Here is a 22,742-nt window from a genome sequence, read left to right on the forward strand (position 1 = left end):
GAATTTGAGGGCCTTCCCATGTGGTCTTAACTTTCTTCAACTGAGCGGCGATGTGCCCACTTATGACGGAGTAATCAGCCCCTTTGTCCACTAAGGCGGTAACTGCGTGGCCGTCGAGAAGCACGTCGAGGTCGGTGGTTCTTTGTCAGGCGTTGCAGTTAGGTCTTGGCATCGGATCATGGCTGCGTCGTGCTGAACTGAAGCTGGAATGTCGAGTGGTCAAGTCGTCTTTCGTCGGTGCAGTCTTGGCTTCCTGACTTCGCTGGGACAGCGTCATGTCATTATGTCGTCGAGATGGTCTCTTCGTCGTCTTCGTCGGCGGCGGAGGATCTTCGTCAGTTCGACGAACAGCAACCGCACCTCCATATCGGTTGCTGCTTTTAGTTTTCCGGATATGGGCTCGCAGAGCGGCCCCGGGCTGGGCCGGTGTATGGTCGGCGCTGCGGCGACAGGTAGCGGCCTGGTGACGGCGAACGGGACGGTCGTCGAGGGCTCCACTGAGTGGCGGCCAGGTAGTCGGCGATATCGCGAGGGCGTTCACCTTGCTGCGGGCGTGGAGCGTTGACGGCGAAACCTCGCAGTCCCATCTCCCGGTATGGGCATCGTCGGTAGACGTGGCCGGCTTCGCCGCAGTGGCAGCAGAGCGGGCGGTGGCCGGGGGCGCGCCAAACGTCCGTCTTCCTCTCGTTGGTGCGCTGGGCAACGGGTGGTCGTGCTGGCGGCGGCGGACGACGGAACTGCGGCGTGACAGGAGCCTGGCGCGGTCGCGGAGGGTGACCTTGACGGCGTGCGACGGTGGCGTAGGTCATCGCTTCTGGCTGGGGTTGCGGTAATTGAGGTTGCACCTCAGGAGCTCCCAGCGATCGCTGAACCTCACCTTTCACGATGTCAGCGATCGAGGCTACTTGAGGTTGCAACGAAGGCAAGACCTTGCGGAGTTCTTCACGCACAATAGCCCTTATGGTCTCTTGGAGATCAACGGAGCCCAGCGCTTGGATGGCGCACTGAGGCGGGAGCGCTTGGCGGTTGTATTGCCTAGTGCGCATTTCTAACGTTTTCTCAATCGTCGTAGCCTCTGTCAGGAACTCAGCTACGGTCTTCTGTGGGTTTCGGATCAGTCCGGCGAAAAGTTCTTGTTTGACGCCTCGCATCAAGAAACGCACTTTTTTCTCTTCGGACATTTGCGGGTCGGCGTGCCGGGAAAGACGGGTCATCTCTTCTGTGAAGATGGCGATGGTCTCATTTGGTAGTTGGCCTCGGGTTTCCAGCAGAACTTTGGCCCGTTCTTGCCGGACAACGCTCGTGAACGTCCTCAGGAAGTTACTGCGGAACAGGTCCCATGTTGCTAGGGTGGACTCCCGGTTCTCGAACCAAGTCCTCGCGGCATCTTCCAAGGAGAAGTACACATGTCGTAGCTTATCCTCAGAGGTCCAGTTATTGAAGGTCGAGATCCTTTCGAAGGTTTCGAGCCAGGTTTCAGGATCCTCCGACGTAGCTCCACGGAAGGTAGGGGGCTCTCTGGGTTGTTGAAGTACGATGGGTGAGACTGGGGCAGCCATTGTGGTTGTCTTGGCCAGAATCTTCTTGGTCTTCTCAGGTAGAAGTCCGTGCTCCGGGGGCAGGTGTTGTAGATGACGGCTTGCTCGATGGTCCGTGACTACGTTGGTGCTCTCTTTACGGTCTGGGCTTGGATCACGGCTTGTCGGGGCGTCCGGTACATGGACGAAAAGCACCTCCACCAGATGTCACGTGGTCGTGACGTCAAAGAACACAGTAGCAATACTGTGAAAGGCAAAACTAGGTTTTATTGGGCGAACCTGTGCCCACAAAACAGGCTACACTTAAAGCACAACGAGAGCGGTGAACACAGTCGGTGATCGGTGAAAATCTGATCAGCGGGTCAAGTGCGTCGGCTTTTATAGAGCAGTCATCGAATGTTCCAGACTAATCGTTGGGACCCGTATTCCTTCCACAAAGTTCTACAACATTCGAGTTACGCGATGAAATCAGGTAACACAAGGTTCGACGACAACAGACAGCGGATAGAATCATCGATAACTTTCCAGAAACTTCGGATACATGCAGACGCGTCCCGCGCTATGCGATAAGATTTGTTAGGCGGCGAAACGTGGTCGCCCGATAAATATAAGTGCCCGTGTCAATATCTTTGAAACACATGCCTTCGTTCTTTAATTAACCTCAATACACGAAAGGTGATCCATGGTTTTTTACGCTTTTGGAGTCTAGCCGATTCAATACTTGGTACGAACCTCTCTGTAAGGTCAAAAAGCTTTCTTTTAAATGTGCTCCACAAAAATTCTACTTCGCGTTCCTCCGCAAAGCATTCAAAAACAGGAAGAAAATCAAGAAGTTTATCAGAAATTAATAAATAATCACCCTTTTCCAAGAAGAAAACTCTTCTACTGATGCACTTTCTTATGCGCTGTACTTTCATTTTAATCTCTGCGACCACAACCCGATGATCATTATACCTGCAATGATATCAACATTACCAACTAAATCTGGCGAATTACAAAGGAGAAGATCTAGGGTACTATTAATTCGTGTGGGTTCGAGGACATACTGAAAAAAGCCAAAACTATCAACCAGGTTCCTCATTTCTTGATTAGTACAGTTTGCATTCATTAACTCGCATGTGCCATTTTCCCACTTTAGGTCGGGCAAGTGAAAATCACCCGCACGCAGTATTAGTTGGCCAGATGCCTCCGAAACGATATCGTACAGCATTTCCAAAACTGAAATCCGTGCTTGGTGATCGATAAAACACTCCAGTGATAAAAGAAAGATTATTAGCCAGTGTAACTGTGCACCAAACCGACTTGACCGAGTCATGACCGATGTTCAACATCTAAGACGAAAGGGACAAATGAATTAATAGAAAAACACCACCACCATGACGTGGCCTGTCGTTGCGATAAGCAGTATGGTTGCAGGGGAACACCTCGCTATCATTAATGGATGGGTTAAACCAGGATTCAGTACCAAACACTATATCCGCCTTTAATGACTCAACCAATCCAGCAAACTCATCTATCTTGTTGACTATACTACGGCAATTTACCACTGCAATAACTAAATCACGATAAATAGAGCAAATATCATTTGTGCTCTTTATCTATTATCTCTTTCAGAGACATGATAGCCTACGGCCACCAGTGAAACAGGTAATAAAGGGCTGCTGTGCACGCCGTTCACACGCCAGTGATTGACAGATGGCGAGGTCCCCAACCTTGTGCACAGCACTCTTTTATTCCCAATTCGACATGCTAACACGCCTTTGCTCGTTGCCGCACCCACCCGCCTTAAGCCCTCTCCCCTTTAGAACAACCCCACTTATATATATACTGTGGCGAGGAAAGCATATGTCGCCTTGAAGAAGACAAGTCCACTTGTCAAAGCGTTCGCTCCTGCTTTTAACTTGCTCTCGTTTTGCTCATCGTCATGAATTTCCATCTCCCACCTTCCCCGTGTTTTCCCTGGATACACCAGCTATGTCTCATAGTAGTTGATTATTTGTTTTAATGCAACCTTGGTTTCATGAGACAAAGTAAAGCAACCATAGCATCTGTAATGAGCTACCAGACGGGTTGACTGAGATGCTGTCAATGATACTCGATGACCTTAAAGATGTATGTCAACCCTTTCTGTGCCAAGGATGAGTCTCACGTGCCAGGAGTATTGTACAATTTATATACCAATAATGAGGCTCACTTGTCCAGGGAAGTTCTTTTGTCTGCCAAGTACCGAAAACTAGTGGCAGTCGTTTTATCATTTTGGTATGTTGCACTACTATCAGCGCCAGCTTTCCAAAAGAACTGATTTCTTGCAGGCACAGCCACAGCAACCGCATTTCAGTGGGTGCCAAACGCAAAAACACCCATGTACCACGGTGCATGTTAAGGAACCCCAGGTGGTCAAAATTAATCCGGAGTCCTCCACTATTGCATGCCTCATAGTCAGGTATTGGCTTTGGCATGTGAAGCCCCAGAATTTAACTTCTTTTTTTTTCTTGTGGACAGAGTTAGCGGAAATGCTCCCCAGGGTTTTAAAAATGATGGTTTGGAATGAAGTGGCTGCAGAGACGATGGCTGCCTTTTTCAACGCCGCATTGGTGGATGCACATTTCTTTGCCACTGATAAACAATCGGATGAGAAAAGTGGGTTGTCTTCAGAGCTAGTACTGACATCTGCAGGAGAGAGTTCGAGCCTCTGGCTCCCTCTCGTGTAAACATGGCTCAACAAAAATGCATTGCCACCGGTGCCTCTGCAACTTCCTTTTCTCTTGGTGCCACAGTATACATTACATGGAGAACAACAACAGCAAACTTAAGTTCTGTTCCAAGTGTCAAGCTTAACATATACATTTCCTGTGACCATGCCTATGTACAACTCAAAAACATGATAACATTGACTGCAATGGACAAAAATAATGAATAAACTGCCGGTATTGAAATAATGAAAGGTTCACATTGAATATGCCATAAAAAATTTGTGAGCTTCTGCTGGTTTCCTGGAAAAAATTTGGCATAGGAAATATTAATGCAACAGCCTGAATAAACTTTACCCCAGGAAAAAGGAACTGTGTGGAATGAACCAGAAATACACTTGATGAACTTCTTGCTATGTTTGCTGGAAGAGCCAGATTAATTTTTTTATAGAAGATGCCGCCCGAGTCCAAGGACTTCGCGCCGCTACTGAGGCCACCACAACAAAAACTGCCGGACTAGTCTTTAATAAAGTTTCTTCTTCTCTATTCACCTCTAGAGCAAATGCATTCAATCTTGTCTTTAGCTGAGCAACCGTTTTCTCTTAGTAAACATGAAAGTATTGTCACGGATGAAACAGAGACAGCCAGGGGTCCACATCATTACCAGAACCAGAGAAATAAAACTTTCTCCTCTCCTTCCAACCCCCAAGCGTGTACGTGCCACAGCGGATGGCTCATATGTCATGTGTCATTGCCCTCCCCCCTCACCTAAAGAAGTGTAGTCTCAATGCTGTATAGGAGGGTAAAAGAATAAAAAAATGAGGGTTACCATATAAATTAAAGAAATGTGTCGTCATGCAAAATAACAATCTGCCAAAGAAGCAATGAAAGAAAGAAAAAAAAAACGGAACAGCAAAAACGAAAAAAGAAGCAACAACAGGGAACGATGCTAAGTCGTTAATGTAGTAAAGTCAGTCGGCGGTCGAACCATGGCGAAAAACATGGTTCGAGTTTTGAACCGTGAATGACATCAGTTTGAGGAAGTCAACGTAAGTTTCTTGAGGCGCCTTCTGGGAGAATCTCTTAGGTAAAATCGCTGAGTCGCCGTACAACCTTGTAGGGACCGAAGTAGTGCCGCAGCAACTTTTTGGACCGGCCATGCTGTCAGATGGGGGTCCACACGCACAATTCATTGCCAAGATTGCAGGTAACCTGGTGGTGATGAAGCTTGTAGCGGCATGTGTCTGCGGTTTGGCGACACTGAATATAGCAGTGTGCGAGTTGATGGGCCCCCTTGGCGTGATTGCCGAACATTGCAGCATCCGTGTGAAACATTCCCAAGTTGTCGGGAAGGAGCATGGTGTTAAGCGTTGTGGTGACCTCTCAACTGTGGCGCAAGTGAAAAGGGGTGAATCCTGTACTTCCTTGAATTGCGGTATTGTTTGCAAATGACTTAAGGAAGGATATCATTTCAGTTGTGGTCAACGGTTTAAAGAGGAAAAGTACCGTGACTTCAGATGGGACGCGGTGAAGGAGGGACAGGACGAGCAGGAACTAGCTACTGAGGTTTATTACCATGAAACACATAGCAGCAAAATGTCACATATGCGTGCAGCGTGCCTTGACATACTGTTGAACAAAATAAAACGCATGTGGCAGAAAGCACCCTAGATGACTATGGAAAGTGCCAAGGGGCAAAAAATAAACTATCGCAGGTTAATTCAAAAACCGGGTTTCCTTATCTAGGAAAGCTGCCAAAGGCTCACACACACACGTGTCTAGGCCAAGTCTGCGCATGCGTGCGGCTTCCATAATTTCTCGCTCAAGTCTACAGTCTTCCCGTCCTACAGTGATAGCTTGATTGAATTTGGGGTAATAACCTTTGCATTCCCTAGTGTGTCTGGGGAGATTGGCGCTGCTGTCACCCTTCAAGGAGCGGAAATGCTGCTGCAGTCTATCTTTAATATATTGGCCAGTTTGGCTAACGTAAACACTGCCGCATTGCAGCGGAAACTGGTACACCACATCATTGGTGGCATAGGGCACGTACTGGTACTCGTGCTTAGTAGTACAGGCGACCTTGCGCGGACCATCCGCCACATGCCTACATAGTTAGGATAACTTGCAAGCGGCTGAGAACACGAGTCGAAGGCCCTGTTTAGCCGCCCCCTTCTTCAGGTTGTGTGGCATTTTGTGCGCATAGAGCCATGTCTTCTAGGGGGCCTGTGTTGAGGGGGGTCGCCTGCTCCAGCCCATGTGCCTTGTGCCGGAGCTTCTACAACAGCGATTCACCCACTGCCTGAAGAACGGCCGATGGGAACCCTTCTGCAAAGCATGGCTGTTTCAACTTATTTACTTGGGTCTGAAAACTTTCAGCTGTCTTGTGGTGGCATGACTTCAGAAGGGCTGACCTCAAACAGGTGATAGCTATGCCTCTCTTAATTAGATTCAAGTGGGAAGATGAGAATGGTAAAATTGCCTTGTTAGAATGTGGCATATAGGCCCCTCTCATCTTCACACTCGAAGCTAATTAAGAGAGGCGTAGCTACCACCTGTTTTAGGTCAGCCTTTTTGAAGTCATGCCAGCGCAATACAGCTGAAAGTTTTCAGACCCAAGTAAATAAGTTGAAACAACGAGGCTTCCTATAAGCCCTTCTTCAGGCAGTGGTTGAATCACTGTTGTGGAAGCTGCGGCACAAGGCGCGTGGGCAGGAGCAGGCGACCCCCCTCAACGCAAGCCCCCTAGAAGTCATGCCCTATGTGCACAAAATGGCACACAACCTGAAGAAGGTGGCGGCTAAACAGGGCATTTGACTCATGTTCTCAGCCCTCTGCAAGTTATCCCAACTATCTAGGCATGTGTCGGATGGTCTGCACAAGGTCGTCTGTACTACTAAGCATGAGTACCAGTACGAGCCCTGTGCCACCAATGTGGTGTACCAGTTTCCGCTGCAATGCAGCAGTGTTTACATTGGCCAAACTGGCCAATGTATTAATGATAGACTGCGGCAGCATTTCCGTTCCTTGAAGGGTGATAGCAGTGCCAATCTCCCCAGACACACTAGGGAATGCAAAGGTTGCTACCCCAAATTCAATCAAGCCATCATTCTAGGACGGGAAGACTGTAGACTTGAGCGAGAAATTATGGAAACAGCACACATGCGCAAACTTGGCTCTAGACTCCTTCGTCACATCAAGTCTGAAGGCGTGGGTCTTATCCTCTTTAAGCATGTCGGACCAACTGGCCCAATTTTCCCCCCTCGTGGTCAATGGCTGCATACATTGATAGCATACCTGCGATTGTTTTGTTCAGCCGTTCGGTCAGTCCATTTGTTTGGGGAGTGGTAGTCGGTGACTACTCTGAGTGGGCAACTGTACAAGTTGGCCGAAACATTGTTCTGGCCCAGACAGTGGCTAAGCATTTCTTTTCTGTTGCAAAATAGTTTTTCTCTGCAGCCGATAACGTGCGGCTCGCATAGGCAATCGCACGCTTGACGCCATTTTGCCACTGAACCGAGACAGCTCCTAGTACGACGTTGCTGGCGCCTGTGTGCAACTCCGTTTCAGCATTCTCGTCGAAGTGACCAAGTACAGGTGGGGCCTGGAGAAGGTTGCGGAGGGTATCGAAGGCATGGCACTGATCCTGACTCCAAACAAATGGGACACATTCTTTTGTAAGTTGGTTGAGGGGCTTAGCGATTTTAAAAAAATATTTTCACAAAGCGTCGGTAGTACGCACAGAGCCCCAGGAATCGGCGGAGATCACGCTTACCGTATTTACTCGCATAATGATCGCACTCGCATAATGATCGCACCTCTGAATCTTGTGGTCAAAATTCTATTTTTTCCTTTCCCATGTAATGATCGCATCCTGAACTTGTCGCAGTGATATGTTGTGTGCCAAGTCTAGCTAATGATGATCGCGCTTACCATCTGTCGAATGCTACGCGAACGACTCTTGGACATACCACGTGGTCTGCAGGCAGCCAACATTCTTAAGCAGGTGCCCCATTTCATTCCTGTCATCACTTTCCGCACCTCCATGAAAAAAAAAAGCTGCAACCAAACTTGCCTTGGCTATATTATTTGTAGGCTTCATAATGGTTTTGGTCAACAACAACATCATAAAGGGTGCATTATGCAAAATAGAAGTGAGGCGTGCAGACAGGACACAAGAGTAGAGAAGTAGACAACATGAACGCCAACTATCAACTGAAGGGAGCACTGAGGCGAAAAAAAGAAAGAAGACACAAAACTCATCTGCGCATGCTCAGGAATGGTAACACCACGTGTCAATCGGGTACACGTGCCGGTCTACGTGAGAGATAACTGTTAAGGCACTTAATCTCTTCCTTATGTAAAGTAATCGAAGGCTGACTCACGCACGCACTTCCACCATTGTAGATATGCCATGCCTCTACCATAAGACGCGTATCTTCATTCTTGTGCCTGTATAATATCGCGCATTCATCTAACTCTGGCGTGCAGTTACAATCTCGGCAATGTAGCGAAAGATTAGAAGGCGATCCACCAGTTAACGACCTTTTATGTTCCATTAGCCTCTGATTGATACACCATCCCGTTTGCCCTACGTAGAACTGGCCAAACGGGACGGGCAAACGGGACGGTGTATCAATCAGAGGCTAATGGAACATAAAAGGTCGTTAACCGGTGGATCGCCTTCTAATCTTTCGCTACATTGCCGAGATTGTAACTGCATGCCAGAGTTAGATGAATGCGCAATATTATACAGGCACAAAAATGAAGATACGCGTCTTATGGTAGAGGCATGGCATATCTACAATGGTGGAAGTGCGTGCGTGAGTCAGCCTTCGATTACTTTACATAAGGAAGAGATTAAGTGCCTTAACAGTTATCTCTCACGTAGACCGGCACGTGTACCCGATTGACACGTGGTGTTACCATTCCTGAGCATGCGCAGATCAGTTTTGTGTCTTCTTTCTTTTTTTCGCCTCAGTGCTCCCTTCAGTTGATAGTTGGCGTTCGTGTTGTCTACTTCTCTACTCTTGTGTCCTGTCTGCACGCCTCACTTCTATTTTGCATAATGAATCCTTACCAACTAGCTCAGCTTTCTGTCGTTATAAAGGGCGCCTTTCGATTCTTCCCGTCTGCACTCGTGGGCACACAACAAATCGCGAGCGGCAATGAGAGTGGCCACGTTTACACTGATAAGTTAGAAGTGTACCCTATTCATAGGCCGCCGCTTGTAATGCAGCTAAGATATTTGCCCACCCTCAGCGGAAACTTGCCGTATTAGGATAGCAGTGAAGACAAATTCCGTAGTTTCCGCAGTATGCCCGCCATGTGTTTCTATGTCGCTGACAGCTAAGTGCGCTTATCCCTGTTTCTGTCCCCTGAAAGTGGACATGGCTATGTTATGTAGCAAACTTGCCAATATTAAGGATAGTATTCATTACTGATACGAAGAAACTGTTTCAATGCACGTAATGTACTCACGAGAAGAAAAATAATCGCGTTCGGCGCTTTCGCCTTGCTCTGCCGGCTGGCATTTTTGTTTTGGTGTCCCGCACTGACAGCGGCAGCCGCCTGCTTGTCATCCTGCAGCAAATGTGGGATGAAAAAAAAGAAAATTTCTTTTCGTAGGAAATTTAACCCGGGTAATAATCGCACCTCTGAATTTGTGTCAATGTTCTTGAGAAAAAAGTGTGATCATTATGGTGAGTAAATATGGCATTTGTTGACACGGAAAATGATCTGGTGGTGCTCGTTTTCTCAGGGTCTGGGTGGATGCCAGCATGGCTCACAATGTGGCCAATAAACTTAAGTTCTTCATACCTAAAATGACATTTTTCGGGTATTAGAGAAAGTCCAGCAGTTGGAATTGCCTGAACTGCCTGCAGGTGCTGGACGTGCTGTTCAAATGTGTCCAAAAATACCACCACATTGTCTAGGTAAACGAGGCACGATTGACATTTCAGCCCAGAGAGAATGGTGTCCATCATTCCTTGAAGAGTAGCTGGCGCCAAGCGTAATCCACAAGGAAGGAAACTCTTAGAGGCCGTCAGGAGTAATAAAAGTGGCATTTTGCAATCACATGCGTCAGCTGCGATTTGCCAATAGCCACTGCATAAATCCATGGAAGAAAATTATCGAGCGCTGCATATACAATCTAAGGAGTCATCTATTGGGGGCAGAGGATAAACGTCTTCCTTCGTGATCTTATTCAATTTTTGATAAACAATGCAAAAGCGCAAGCTACCACTTTTCTTCTTTACTAACACAACTGGCAAAGCCCAGGGACAGGTTGATGGCTGGATGACGTCGACTGTAAGCATTCGATGAACTTGGTGACATATAGTCTTCAGTTTATGACACCCTATAAGCATGTTGTCGAATTGGCCTTTTGGTAGGTTCAGTAAGTATGCGATGCTGGGCAAGAGACATCTGGTTAACCTTCGTCGTTGTAGCGAAACAATCTTGAGAAGAACCGAGTACCAGAAGGCTTTCTCATTGTGATGATGGTAGGCTCGGGCTTAGATCGAAAGTGCTTGTGAATGCCGTGGCAAATTGGTCACACTGCGAAAGAGCAGTGAATATTGGCGGACCGTCGATGTTGGCAATTCCATCAAAGTATGCAGTGGCGGTGTATCGTGTAAGATGACGATATTGCTCGTGAAAGTTTGTGACCAGCAGGTGCACCTGTTTGTTTCTAGGCTGAATAATGCCTTGGGCAAAGCAGATTTGGCGGGCAAGAAGGAAAGGCAAATTTGCCTCCACAATTAACAGCGTCAGGGACGTCCTGTTCACATTCAACACCGACAAAGAGGCTGCTTCAGGGGGGCAGAGTCGCAGATTCATCGTGCGCACGTAGTGCTGTCTTCGATAATTGGATGTTGTCAGCTTCAGGAGAAAAAGGGTCCTCGAACGACGCCAGCCACTCATGTAGGTCAATGATTGTGCCATATTCACGAAGAAAGCCCATTCCAAGGATTATTGGGTGGGAGCACACAGGTAATGCAAGAAAAGACCCGATGGATGTAAACGCACGGATTTGAATACCATTCCAGTTGGCCACACCAGATGGCAACCTGCCATGTGCAAGTGGGGCCCTTGCCATGGCGTGGCGACTTAGATTTAGATACCAGTGTGCCGCTCATAGCTGAATAATTGGCACTGGTGTCGACAAAGGCAGTGACAACATTATTATCAACAAATACGGCGATGTCGGCAGAAATAATCTTATTAGTGTCGGAAAATAAAGAAAAACTGGAATGGTCGTCACTGGGTTGTTGTGTGAGGGAGGTTCTTTAAATATTCGTTGGAAAGTGACTTCACCCCCAGAAGTCGCGGTTTCTAGTTCCCCCGGTGGGGACTCGGTGATCGGTTCCTGAGCAGAGCGTAAGATGGCGAGGGCAAGCCAGGTGACACGGACCTGAACAGGAATCCACTGGCCCATCGAATACGCTTCAATTTCGTGGGGCCGCTCACCATAGCACAGGCACCGCACATCAGGCTGGAAGCCATGCATACCTAACTGGCAGTACTGGCAGTTGCGGTACACATGACCCGCTTCGCCACAGTAGTAGCAGTGCAGATCGTTATCCGACGAGCACCACACACTTGCCTTAGTAGTGTTCTGTTTTGAGCCAGGTGGTAGGTACGTAGGTACGTTCGGGTACCTTGAACCGGGTAGTGGAAGCTAAGAGGCGTCCAGGAACAGAGGTGTAGCCTGGTCCACTGTCTGCACGATGGGATCTGTAGACAGTGGCACAGGAGCCCTCAATGCCACCGCATATGTTAAGATGGGAACCTCAGGTCTTGGTGCTGTGAGTGGTGTGAATGATTGCACCGCCTGTCTGATTTTACTCTGGATGACATTCGTAAGTGCTGTCACAGGCGTAGCCAGAAATTTCATTTGGGGGTGGGCTCACGTTTCAGCTCAGCCTCCTCCTTATAGTATTTGTGGAGGGATCAAATGCATGAATAATAACTGCATTGCAATTGCCAAAGATGCTGCGAACGAATTTTTGAACGCGATGCAATGTCAAGACAAGTAAAATATGTATTTTTTCATAAAAGAATATACTCATATGTCCCGAAAATTGTGCCCGAAATAACTGATATCAATGCTTCCATGTTTTCTGTCTATTTAATTAGTAAAGAAAATAGCACACAAACTTTAGAACTATATCGGTTCGAAACCAGCAAAGCACTGCATGCCGCTGATATGAAAAATGTAAAGGCCGTGAAATGAAGTTGGAGCTGTTGACTAAACTCTAGCCATGTCGCAAAGGAACCGTCATGGTTCTCGTACTATGTCTTCGCCGAGTCTTCCAACGCAAAGTAAACTCTCTGCAGCTTGTGAACATTGTCCCCCTCATTGATGCTGGAAACCCAACTGGAGTGGTCCAACCACTCTTCGAAATCCTCAAAAAGTGTCTGTGTGTCTGTGGTGCATGAAAAACAGGCTGGAGAGCAAACTGGGCATTGTAAACTTGGCTCACCTGGTTTGTGGTGGTTGTTGACATCCTTATTTCCAGTTTTGATGAAAAGGGACTGAATTTCGGTGTTAGTTCATGTACGCGGTGGGTACTTCTTGCTGTGGGAGCTGTGGCTGTCTGTAAGGTGTTAGAAGTGATGGTGGAAACTTGGGGGCAAAGGTGCATTTATCCAGCACCTCCACCAGTAATGTCTCAGGCAAAACAACAGAGACAGCCGTGAGTCCACGTCTTTACTGGAACCAGAGAAAAAAAATGTTCTCCTCTTCCAACCCCCTAGCGTGTACATGCCACAGTGGATGACTCGTATGTCATGGCATCTGTCAGTATACTCGTGATGAATTTGAACCACTTTGAACTGAAGCATAACTGCGAGTCGGCTTAGTTGGAACAGATTCATTTTTAACCAAACTTTTTGCGCACAAAACAAACGGACAAAAAAAGGAGCAACACAAGGATGAGTGCTTTTCCTTGCGATTGTCCTTGCGCTCGTCCTTGTGTTGCTCCTTTTCTTTGTCCCTATTTGTTTTGCACACAAAAAGTTTGGTTAAAAATGAACCATTTTCTCATTGCTAATGGCGATTGTTCCCATTTGTTCTCTGCAGTACCGTTTCTTTGGACGCCAAGTGGTAAAGGCCTGCATTGACAGTGGCACCCATCACATTGATGTCAGTGGAGAACCGCAAGTGAGTTTTTTTTTTTTTCTTCTTTTGCATCACAACTTTGTACATAAAGCGCAGAGGGCTGTGTGAATCCTGACTTTGGCAATTTCAGATATTAATAGTTCAACTGGGTGTGAGTAGAAAGTAAATATAAATATCACTGTGTTGATGTCAGGCACTACCTACCCTATTAGGCACTACTTTCAATTTTAGGAAATAAGATATATCCTCACGTGAAACAGAAATTAAAGTCTACGCACTCACGATGGGGAGGGGACCCGTGGCAATAGTGTAGTTGCTCAATAGAGGGGGTCCCCTTTTTATTCTATTGCACTTTTATGTGCACAGAGTCAGTGGTTAGTGCTTGTCACTGGGGCACAACGTGTCGTTATTCATTGGGTCTGCGGCCACTAAAGCGGCACCTACCTAAGCCCTGTGCTTTGCGCATTGCCATTTCGCTCTCTTTTGCAGGAACTGTTCATGTCAGGCCTAGTGGTGAAGTATAGGGCAAAAGTACATGTACTGTAGAAGTCAAATTGGGAAAATAATATAATAATGCAGCAATGTTAGAAACAAAACTTTAGAAAACACTTAACCCGACACGATTCAAACCCGGGACCCTGCAATCATGAGCATAACACTTTTGCGCGACATCACGAAACCAGACGGGAATGTCAGCTGCTGTTGCCGCATCACTGTAGTGAGGGGCCCCCTCACTATATTGACATTCTAAAGTCTAAGATTAACAGAAATGTGAACCTAACAGATGGCCATAGCATTAACATGACAGACACAAGAAAGGTGACAGGACATATGATATAAAGTACAGAATATGCTGGGCTATTTGGCATGTCATTGCTGATGAGGAATAGTGCAACACACAAAGAACAAGAAGTATGACATGAGTGCACAGTTAGCAACTGGGGCTTATTGACAAAAACTTGTATACACAGTATATTACATAGCACACACATGTAAAAAAAACTGTTAAATATAGGCAGCCAAGAATAGATTTCTATCTGCTACAGCAACACAGGCGTCCTGACAACACACATGTCACCATACTTATGAATAAGGAAAGCTTCAGCAATCTCTTGCACACTGTCATTTTTATGCCTCAACAATGCCATCATGTTGTCTACAACGAAGGTGAATAGTGCTTGAACAAGGAGTGTCACTGGAGTCGATCTTTCGACCAAGGGACTTGTCTTTGTCGGGGCAGCAACTGCGTCTTTCCTTAGCAGCGTTTTTATGTACACATAGCAGCTTTCTCTCTAGGAGGAGGAGGAGGAGAATAAACCGATGCACCAAGTAAGCAGCAGTCAAGTTATTCAAAAAAAAGGGGGGGGAAAGAGGGAACAAGGGGGAGGAGAATATCCACTACGATGGCGTAGTGGCTTTGGTGTTAGGATTGAATCCTGGTCAGTATCTGCTTTTGGATTGGCGCAAAATGCAAAAAACACCCATGTACCGTGCATTGGGGGCATATTACAGAACTCTGGGTGGTCAAAATTAATCCGAAGTTGCACACTGTAACGAGCCTCATAATCAGATTGGGGTTTTGGCATGTTAAGCCCCAGAGTTCAATCTTGGGGGGGGGGGGAGAGGGGTTGCGGTGTTTACATTTGTAAAGAGGCAAGAAGTAGGGGAAGTGCTGTGGGTTTAGAAGTGTGGCAGATAAAAAGTAGACACAGTTTGGATGTGCAAACTCGTGCTGACATTACTGTAGGCCCATCTTCATGGAAAGCAAAAAATAATGAAGATATGCTGTTTGAACATGGGAAAAGAAAAGAACAAGAAAAGGAAGGAGAAAACAAACGCTGGTAGAAGAAAGTGAGTTTTATAAAGACCTGTTCAGTCTTTATAAAACTTTGTTTCTTCTACTCGTTCTCCTCCTCTCCTGACGATGACAAGTGCCCTTGTCGAAACATTGACTCCAGCGGCATTCCTGTTTTGACCCCTGCTCATCACTTCATGCCTCCATCTTCCTATAAATTCCTCTCCTGCTTTGGATTTAAACCAAACTTTCTTTGCCATCTTGCCCAACAATGCATTAATAATTCTTTCATCCCAAAGACCAGCATGAAACGGAATTACCTTCATACCTTCATCACCGCCATCAAGAGCTCCAATACTGTCATTCATGTGGCCTTTTGCTAATTTTGGTAATTGTTAATGAAGATGTTATATTCTTTTACTGCATAATGCTTGTAATTCCCCATTCCTTCCTGCAATGCCCTCGAGCCTTAAAGGCATGTCAAACAAGCAAATAAATAAATATGTGTGCCTGCTCAAGACAGTGTTCTGAAGGCGTAATGCAGATCACGAGGGTTGCAATGTGGGCTTGCTGGTAACGCATCTTGAATAGGTGTACAGTAGCGCAATTAAAAGACAGGACAAAAGAAGTTAGTGCTTTGTGTGTCCCTGTGTGTCTTCTTTTGTCCTGTATTTTAATCAAACTACTGTATACCTATTCAAGATGTAATGCAGAAGCAGAAAATGGCCCGACACATTTGCTTGATGTTAGCTGATGTTGCCAAATAGTATGTCGGAGAGGAAACAGATGTAGTTACTGTTTTAGATTTTAAAAAAGTAAAAAAAAAAACAGGTCAAGTAAGTTGGCTTAGATTAATTGTTTAGGCACATTGCAAGAAATGGGGCTGAAAAAAAAAAGTGAAACAACTACCATTGAAAAGATACCTGAAAAAAGAAAAGCAGGGGGTTGTGGGGTAATAAAATTTCAATAAAATGAATAACAGCACGAAATGGCAAGCAGGGTAAATGTTACCAATGAAACGTTTCTCAGGAAACTTTTTTCTACTTTTGCTTTCTTGTCGCCTTTCCTGTTAGTATTTTAATTGTGGTTCAATCATTATTAGGCTGGTAACGATAGTTTCAGGGTGTCTACCAACTGGGAAAACCGGAAATTCTTAGGGATTTTAAATATTCTGTAAATACTTACGGAAAACTTGGGGAATTTGTGCTTCTATCAGAGAAAATTAGGTGTCATTTTATTGAAAGGGAATGAAAGTCGCCCTAATGCTGGCTCGAGTAAAAGAGAGGAATCATAATGAATTGTCTTTGAAGCTGTGTCGTCGGTTGGAGGAGTTGCCAGTCTACAGTCAACGACCGATTTTTAGGACATGCCCGATAATGAGGACGGCTTCAGGGCACCACCACGTGCCCCATAGAGTCAATGTATAAGGACGTCTGAAATTTCGTTCACAAGAGCCCTTTGCCGTCCGATTTTTCTGACTGTTTGCTGCGACCACAGGTTCAAAACGGCATTAATAAAATCACCACCACAGCCATTTTGATTATCTCACCGCCTCGAACCGGCGCACTCGCACGCAGATTCTCTGGCAGCCGTAGCCACCACCGCGGCAGCGCGAGGCCTAGCTGCTTCGACCTTCGCTATTATGCTTCTTGCAGTTCGGTGCCATGTTTATCCTTCAAAGAATTCGCCACTGTCAGCAATGACACCGACTCCGCCTTTGTAATCTGTGCGATTGGCTTCGAAACTCGGAAAGTATGGCGCGGTGTATAATGCCGATTCAAGAAAGTGAACTTCGCCTCTATATACAGCAGTGTTAAGCAGTGAAGCATATGCCAAGTATTGCGGTGTAGCTTATCAAGCGTGGAAAGGGCAATTGTCACTGGACACAGTACGTATTCTCTAATTATATACGCGCGCACCCGCCGTCTCCTGTCACAGTACGAGCACCAATATGTCTAATAAGTGTACTGGCAGGCCTTCAAAACTTTTTCGGACGTGCCTGTGGCGATTTGAGCCCTTAAGCGCAGTAAAGGACGTGCATCCATTTTTTTCGGACTGCCCTATTTTTAGGAAGTTTTAGTGGCCCCTAGGACGTCCGAAAAATCGGACGTTGACTGTACTACTCACCAAGAGGATGCTTCAAATATTCCGTAGGGCGAACGCGTGGCAGAAATAGAATGAGAACACGAAGGACGGTCGCATTGAGGGATGATCGGGAGATTAACTTTGCCGCCTCTACTTTGAAGGACCTTGAGCTCAAAAAGGAAAGCGTTGGCTGACACCAAGGTGCAGGTGACCCTCATCCAAACCAAAATAAACTCATTAAAGCAATGAAACGCAACACTGAGGCATTGTGCATGGGTTGAGAGTATGTCAGGACAGTTGAGGCTGACTTTCCAGCTGCTGAAAGAGAAACCCACTTGTGAGAGAGTTTGCGCCTAATAGCAATAACCTTGCTATCAATTGTTGGAAATAGCTCATTTTTGAAAATGTTTGCTTCTGTATGCATCTCTTTTTGTTTGTATTTGAAAATGTTCGACTCGATTTTCAGTGGACCTTATCATTTTTTTATCCAAAGATATTTTATTTGCTGTGCATTTTACTATGACCCTTCCCTTGAGTTTTCTATTTTGAATAAAATAAACATTACTCCTTACTATTCAAACTGGATTAAGTCGTTTGTTTTATTCTTTAACATGCTTACTAGAGAGTTACAGCATCGGGCGACATGGTGTCAGCCTGTTTTGACATAAAACAAAGTTCTATGTCACTTGGAGAATTTTGCATAAAGTACTCGGGGAAAACCTGGAAAACTCGGGGAATTCAAAAGTGCCAGCTTGGTAGACACCCTGAGTTTGTATGGTGTTTAATTCAAACCTTACAATGACCACTACTTCTGTTTCTAACTGAGCAACACTGGGAAAGTATGAAAAAGTTTAAAAAGAGGGTACTTTGATGTTGAAACCAAGAAGAATATTTTTCTGTGTGTCAAAGTCATGCAACTTTTATTCTATGCTAGACAGAGCAATGAGGTTGGTCTTATTAGATTTCTTGAATAATGCAGGAGCTGTTGATATACTGAAAGAGAAATCTGAATAACTTAAGTTTCTCAAATTTACTTAGAAAATAAGTGCAGAAATGTTGCATAAAATGGGAATAAAATAATAAACGAAAATGAACCTCATTTTCAAAATAAGCTTGTAAAATGGCATGTGTACATTCATATTTTTGGCACCACAACTTGGAGAATGAAGAATGTAAAAAATTAGGGTCCTACGACCAAGCTCCACCATTAACAGTAGATCACACTGTACATATTTTTCATGTGTTGACCTCTAGTGGTCTCATCAAGCTGATTTATTTGCAGCTTTCAGCCAAGGAGATCAGCCAAGGTATCAGTGAAAAGAGTTGCTTTGACTGATGCCCCTCTTGTGTCCCCCCACAGTACCTTGAGCGAATGCAAATGGAGTTCTACGATGAAGCCCGCGAGAAGGGCATCGTGGTCCTGGGCTCTTGTGGCTTTGACAGCATTCCTGCCGAGATTTGCCTCATGTACATGCGGGAGCACTTTGAAGGTATGACATCAAGCTGTGCTTGAGCGCCGCTTGCTTGCTAGTACCAACACAGTGGCCTGTGAAAGCATGAGGGGCAATGTTCTCAGGTAGCACGCGCTTTCACACTTACCATTATAAAAAATTTCCTGGTGGATACACCAAGTGAGAAGCAAAATGGTGCTTCACAAAGTCTGTCTAAACAGCATGCTGCGTCTGTTGATACTTTTTCAGTGTAAAGAGCTGGCCTCTGAAATGAGTTTCATTGTAAAATGTATGGCAACTTTCCTAAACTCAGGTCAGGAAATTTGCGGCATTGAGTGGGTGTGGTGACGCACAACTGGGATAAATAAAGATCTGTACAATAGGCCTTTGTCTTGCTGTAGGCCTGAGTTCATCGAGTGAAAAAAAAAAGATATTGTTTATATCCATGTATTTATTTGTTTCTGAGTATTACTGCAATCCCCAGTGGGACTTTAATGGGTTAGGAATAGAAAAAGATGTTTTGCAGAAGCTGGCAGGGAAACACAACAGGCTACTATCACATAGTGGTCGCAAGTAACTTCTAAGTGCAGCAAAAATGATGCCTTTGACATTCAGGCAGGCAGATACAGTAGGTAATAGTAGAAGGTTTGTATCACATGAAACTAAACAATGAGTATGTCACTGGTTTATTCATTTCAGTCTCTTACGATTGTGAAAAACAAGACTATTTAAAACATTGATTTCATGTTTCAAATAAAGGAGTTGGATGTAACTTATGCCTCTTAAATGTATCCTTTTTCTTGTGTTGTAAGTGCTCCTGGCCAACATTTGTTGGGACCTTCAGCAGCATAAGGCGCATGAGAAGTATCGGGAACACTAGAAATCATTCTGTTGTAAATGTGTACTGCAGCGGTGCCAATTCGCATTATTGTGCAAGTAGTTTATAGAGATGGAGCTCTGTGGGTGCTGCAATTTCCACATTTGAGCACAGGTTGGCACTAGGTATAAGGACAGTGGGGGCAGCTCTCTTGAAGTGATGTTGGGAATATATGGTGGCTATTGGAACCAAAGAAAAGCATCTACACAATAAATATTGTATGCACACACACTGAAACAAAATCATACCAGTAATAAATGATCAAAGCATGTGCTTTTGAAAACACATGTACATATTGAGTATTAGTCAAACAAACTAAAGAAGAAAAACATGTAAAACATATAGGTAGTCAAACCTTAGTATATAATGAATCTAGTTTTAGTGAAATCCACTATATGTAGCAAGCTTTTTTCATCTCTGGATCATAGTTCTCTTAGAGACCTTGAGACAATTTTGTACAAACGGACTGAGTCGTTAGGGTAGGTCCTTCTGATCATTAAGTGACCAATTTAAGTGCTTTGTGTCAAGCGTGTAATTTATTATAAGGTTTAAAAATATGCATTGCTACCTCAGCAGCAGCGCTCCCCTGAGTTTTCAGCTACTCCCTCCAGATGGATATAGCCCAATTGAAGTCAGTTGTGTGAGCTATCAGATTGGCTACCCAGGTTGCATTACTGATAATTTTTTCAATGTTATGGTGAACAAATGTTGTTTGTAGTAGTTGGAATGTTAGGTGATTTGCTTCTATACAAATAGTAACAGAAAGAGAATTCACGACAGCAATTTATCTCTACACTAGAGCACATCCGGCACACGGCAAGTGGCGTCTGCTTGTGTTACAACATGCTCCATGTTGAAGCGAGCTGCGCGGTCAGTGTTGGTCTTTTTGCGAGCAAAATGCATCGCACTTTGTAGCATTGTGGGTTGCAAACATAGTAGTCAGCGACATGTCAAGCTGCAGAATCGTGTCCCTCTGCAAGGTAACATGCGAGCGGAGTGGCTGCAGTGCATCGGGCTGTTGGTATCTGATTGGCACCAGCATCTACGTGTATGCAGCTGTCACTTCATGCCAGAGGACTGCTACCACAATACAGAGTTCTAACATGTCTGGTATACAGGTAAATGTAAGTTCATGTGGACTGGGCGTTTTACCAGATGAGTGGAAGCACAAACATAAATGGCCTGCACAGTGCAGCCACCTGGTGGCACAGAGCTCAACCAAACAGAACTAATATAGCAGTAACCAAGGGCATTCTACTTTGCTGCTGATATAAATTTTTACAAGAGCAATTGTGGACACATTGTTTTTTTTAATGTTAAATAACTGAACAATTATAGGCCCATTAGCTTACTTCCAGTATTGTATAAAATATTCACCAAGATAATTTCCAATAGAATAAGGGCAACACTGAAATTCAGTCAACCAAGTGAACAGCCTGGCTTCAGGAAGGGATACCTGTCACGATCCACCCGGGTTCGTGAACAAGGGAGGGTTTGAGGCACCCTCCATTAGACGGGCACTCATTAATCAGGTAATAGAGAAATCTGCAGAGTACAATCAGCCTCTCTGTATCGCTTTCATAGACTACGAAAAGGCATTTGATTCAGAAGAAATACCACCAGTCATAGAGGCATTACATAATCAAGTACAGGAAGCTTGCATAAATATCTTGAAAAATATCTGCAGATATTCCACAACTACCTTAATTCTCCACAAGAAAAGTAGAAAGATACCTATAAAGAAAAGGTTCAGACAAGGAGACACAATCTCTCCAATGGTATTCACTGTGTGCTCGGAAGAAGTATTCAAGCTATTAAACTGGGCAGGCTTAGGGGTAAGGATGAACGGCGAATATCTCTGCAACCTTCGGGTGGCAGATGACATTGTCCTGTTCAGGAACACTGGGGACGAGTTACAACAAATGATTGAGGACCTTAACAGAAAGAATGTAAGAGTGGGGTTGAACATTAGTGTGCAGAAAAGAAAGATCATGATCAATAGCCTGGCTAGGGAACAAGAGTTCAGGATCACCAATCAACTTCTAGAGTCTGTGAAGGAGTACGTTTACCTAGGTCAATTACTCACAGGGGACCCTTATCATGACAAGGAAACTTATAGGAGAATAAAAATGGGTTAGAGCGCATTCGGCAGACATTGTCAGATCCTGACTGGAAGCTTACCAGTATCATTAAAATGAAAGGTGTACAATCAGTGCATTCTACTGGTGCTAACACATGGGGCAGAAACTTGGAGACTGACAAAGGAGCTCGAGAACAAGTTTAGGACTGCACAAAGAGCGATGGAACAAAAAATGTTAGGCATAACATTAAGAGACAGGAAAAGAGTGGTGCGGATGAAGGAGCAAACAGGGATGTCTGATATTCTAGTTGACATTAAGAGCAGAAGAATGAAGCTGGGCAGGTCATATAATGCATAGGGCAGATAACCGTTAGACCATTAGGGTTACAGAATGGGTTCCAAGAGAAGGGAAGTGCAGTCAAGGATGGCAGAAGACTAGGCGAGGTGATGGATGGATGGATGAATAACTTTCTTGAGGTCCGTTGGTGCGCGCGATTAGTGCGCAGTGGGCCGCTCCCACGTCAGGACATAGAGGCCATGCCCCTCTGCCGCATCGCGTGCCCGATGGACAGCCCAGAGCTGTGATTCAAGGTCCGAGCTGCGTAGAGCTCAGTCCCACTCTTCCTTGGTGGTCCTAGCCCCCGATGCCAGGGGACAACCCCAGAGAATGTAAGCAAGGCTAGCTATATCCTGACAGTAGCGACACACATTGTGAGCGTGTGCGTCCGGAAAGATATTGTGTAGGAAGGCCTGGCATGCGTAGGTGCACGTCTGAAGCTGCCTGTACGTGACTTCTTGTGCTTTATTGAGTGCTTTGTGCGGTAGCGGCATGGTTTTCTTGAGTAACTTATAATGCTGGGTGAGATCGTGGTAAGTGATGAGCGGGTCACGCTCGCTCTGCCATCCTGCCGAGAGGGAGTCCGAACTCGCACGGCGATTTAGGTCTCGTGCAGCCTCGTGTGCTGTTTCGTTGAAGTTAGGGAGCGGCCTCTCTAATGGTCCCGTGTGTCCCGGGAACATGAGCGATCCATACCGACAGGAACAGGTTCCCATTTGGCTCAACATTGTAAAATATGCAAGTGCAAAGCTATGTTTCGTGATA

The 22,742-nt window shown here is 45.4% G+C and overlaps 1 protein-coding gene across 3 annotated transcripts in view; it reads left to right on the forward strand.

Annotated features, from left to right (window-relative positions):
- Positions 1-22,742, forward strand: part of LOC142587287 (saccharopine dehydrogenase-like oxidoreductase) — a 277,502-nt gene that overhangs the window by 110,922 nt on the left and 143,838 nt on the right. For all 3 annotated transcript variants that reach the window (XM_075698167.1, XM_075698166.1, XM_075698165.1), the window contains exons 3-4: positions 13,314-13,394; positions 18,593-18,722. In XM_075698167.1, the coding sequence (XP_075554282.1) occupies positions 13,314-13,394; positions 18,593-18,722 (211 nt within the window). The remainder of the gene's footprint in view (positions 1-13,313; positions 13,395-18,592; positions 18,723-22,742) is intronic.

The sequence above is a fragment of the Dermacentor variabilis genome, chromosome 7, assembly GCF_050947875.1.
Source record: "Dermacentor variabilis isolate Ectoservices chromosome 7, ASM5094787v1, whole genome shotgun sequence".
NCBI lineage: Eukaryota > Metazoa > Arthropoda > Arachnida > Ixodida > Ixodidae > Dermacentor > Dermacentor variabilis.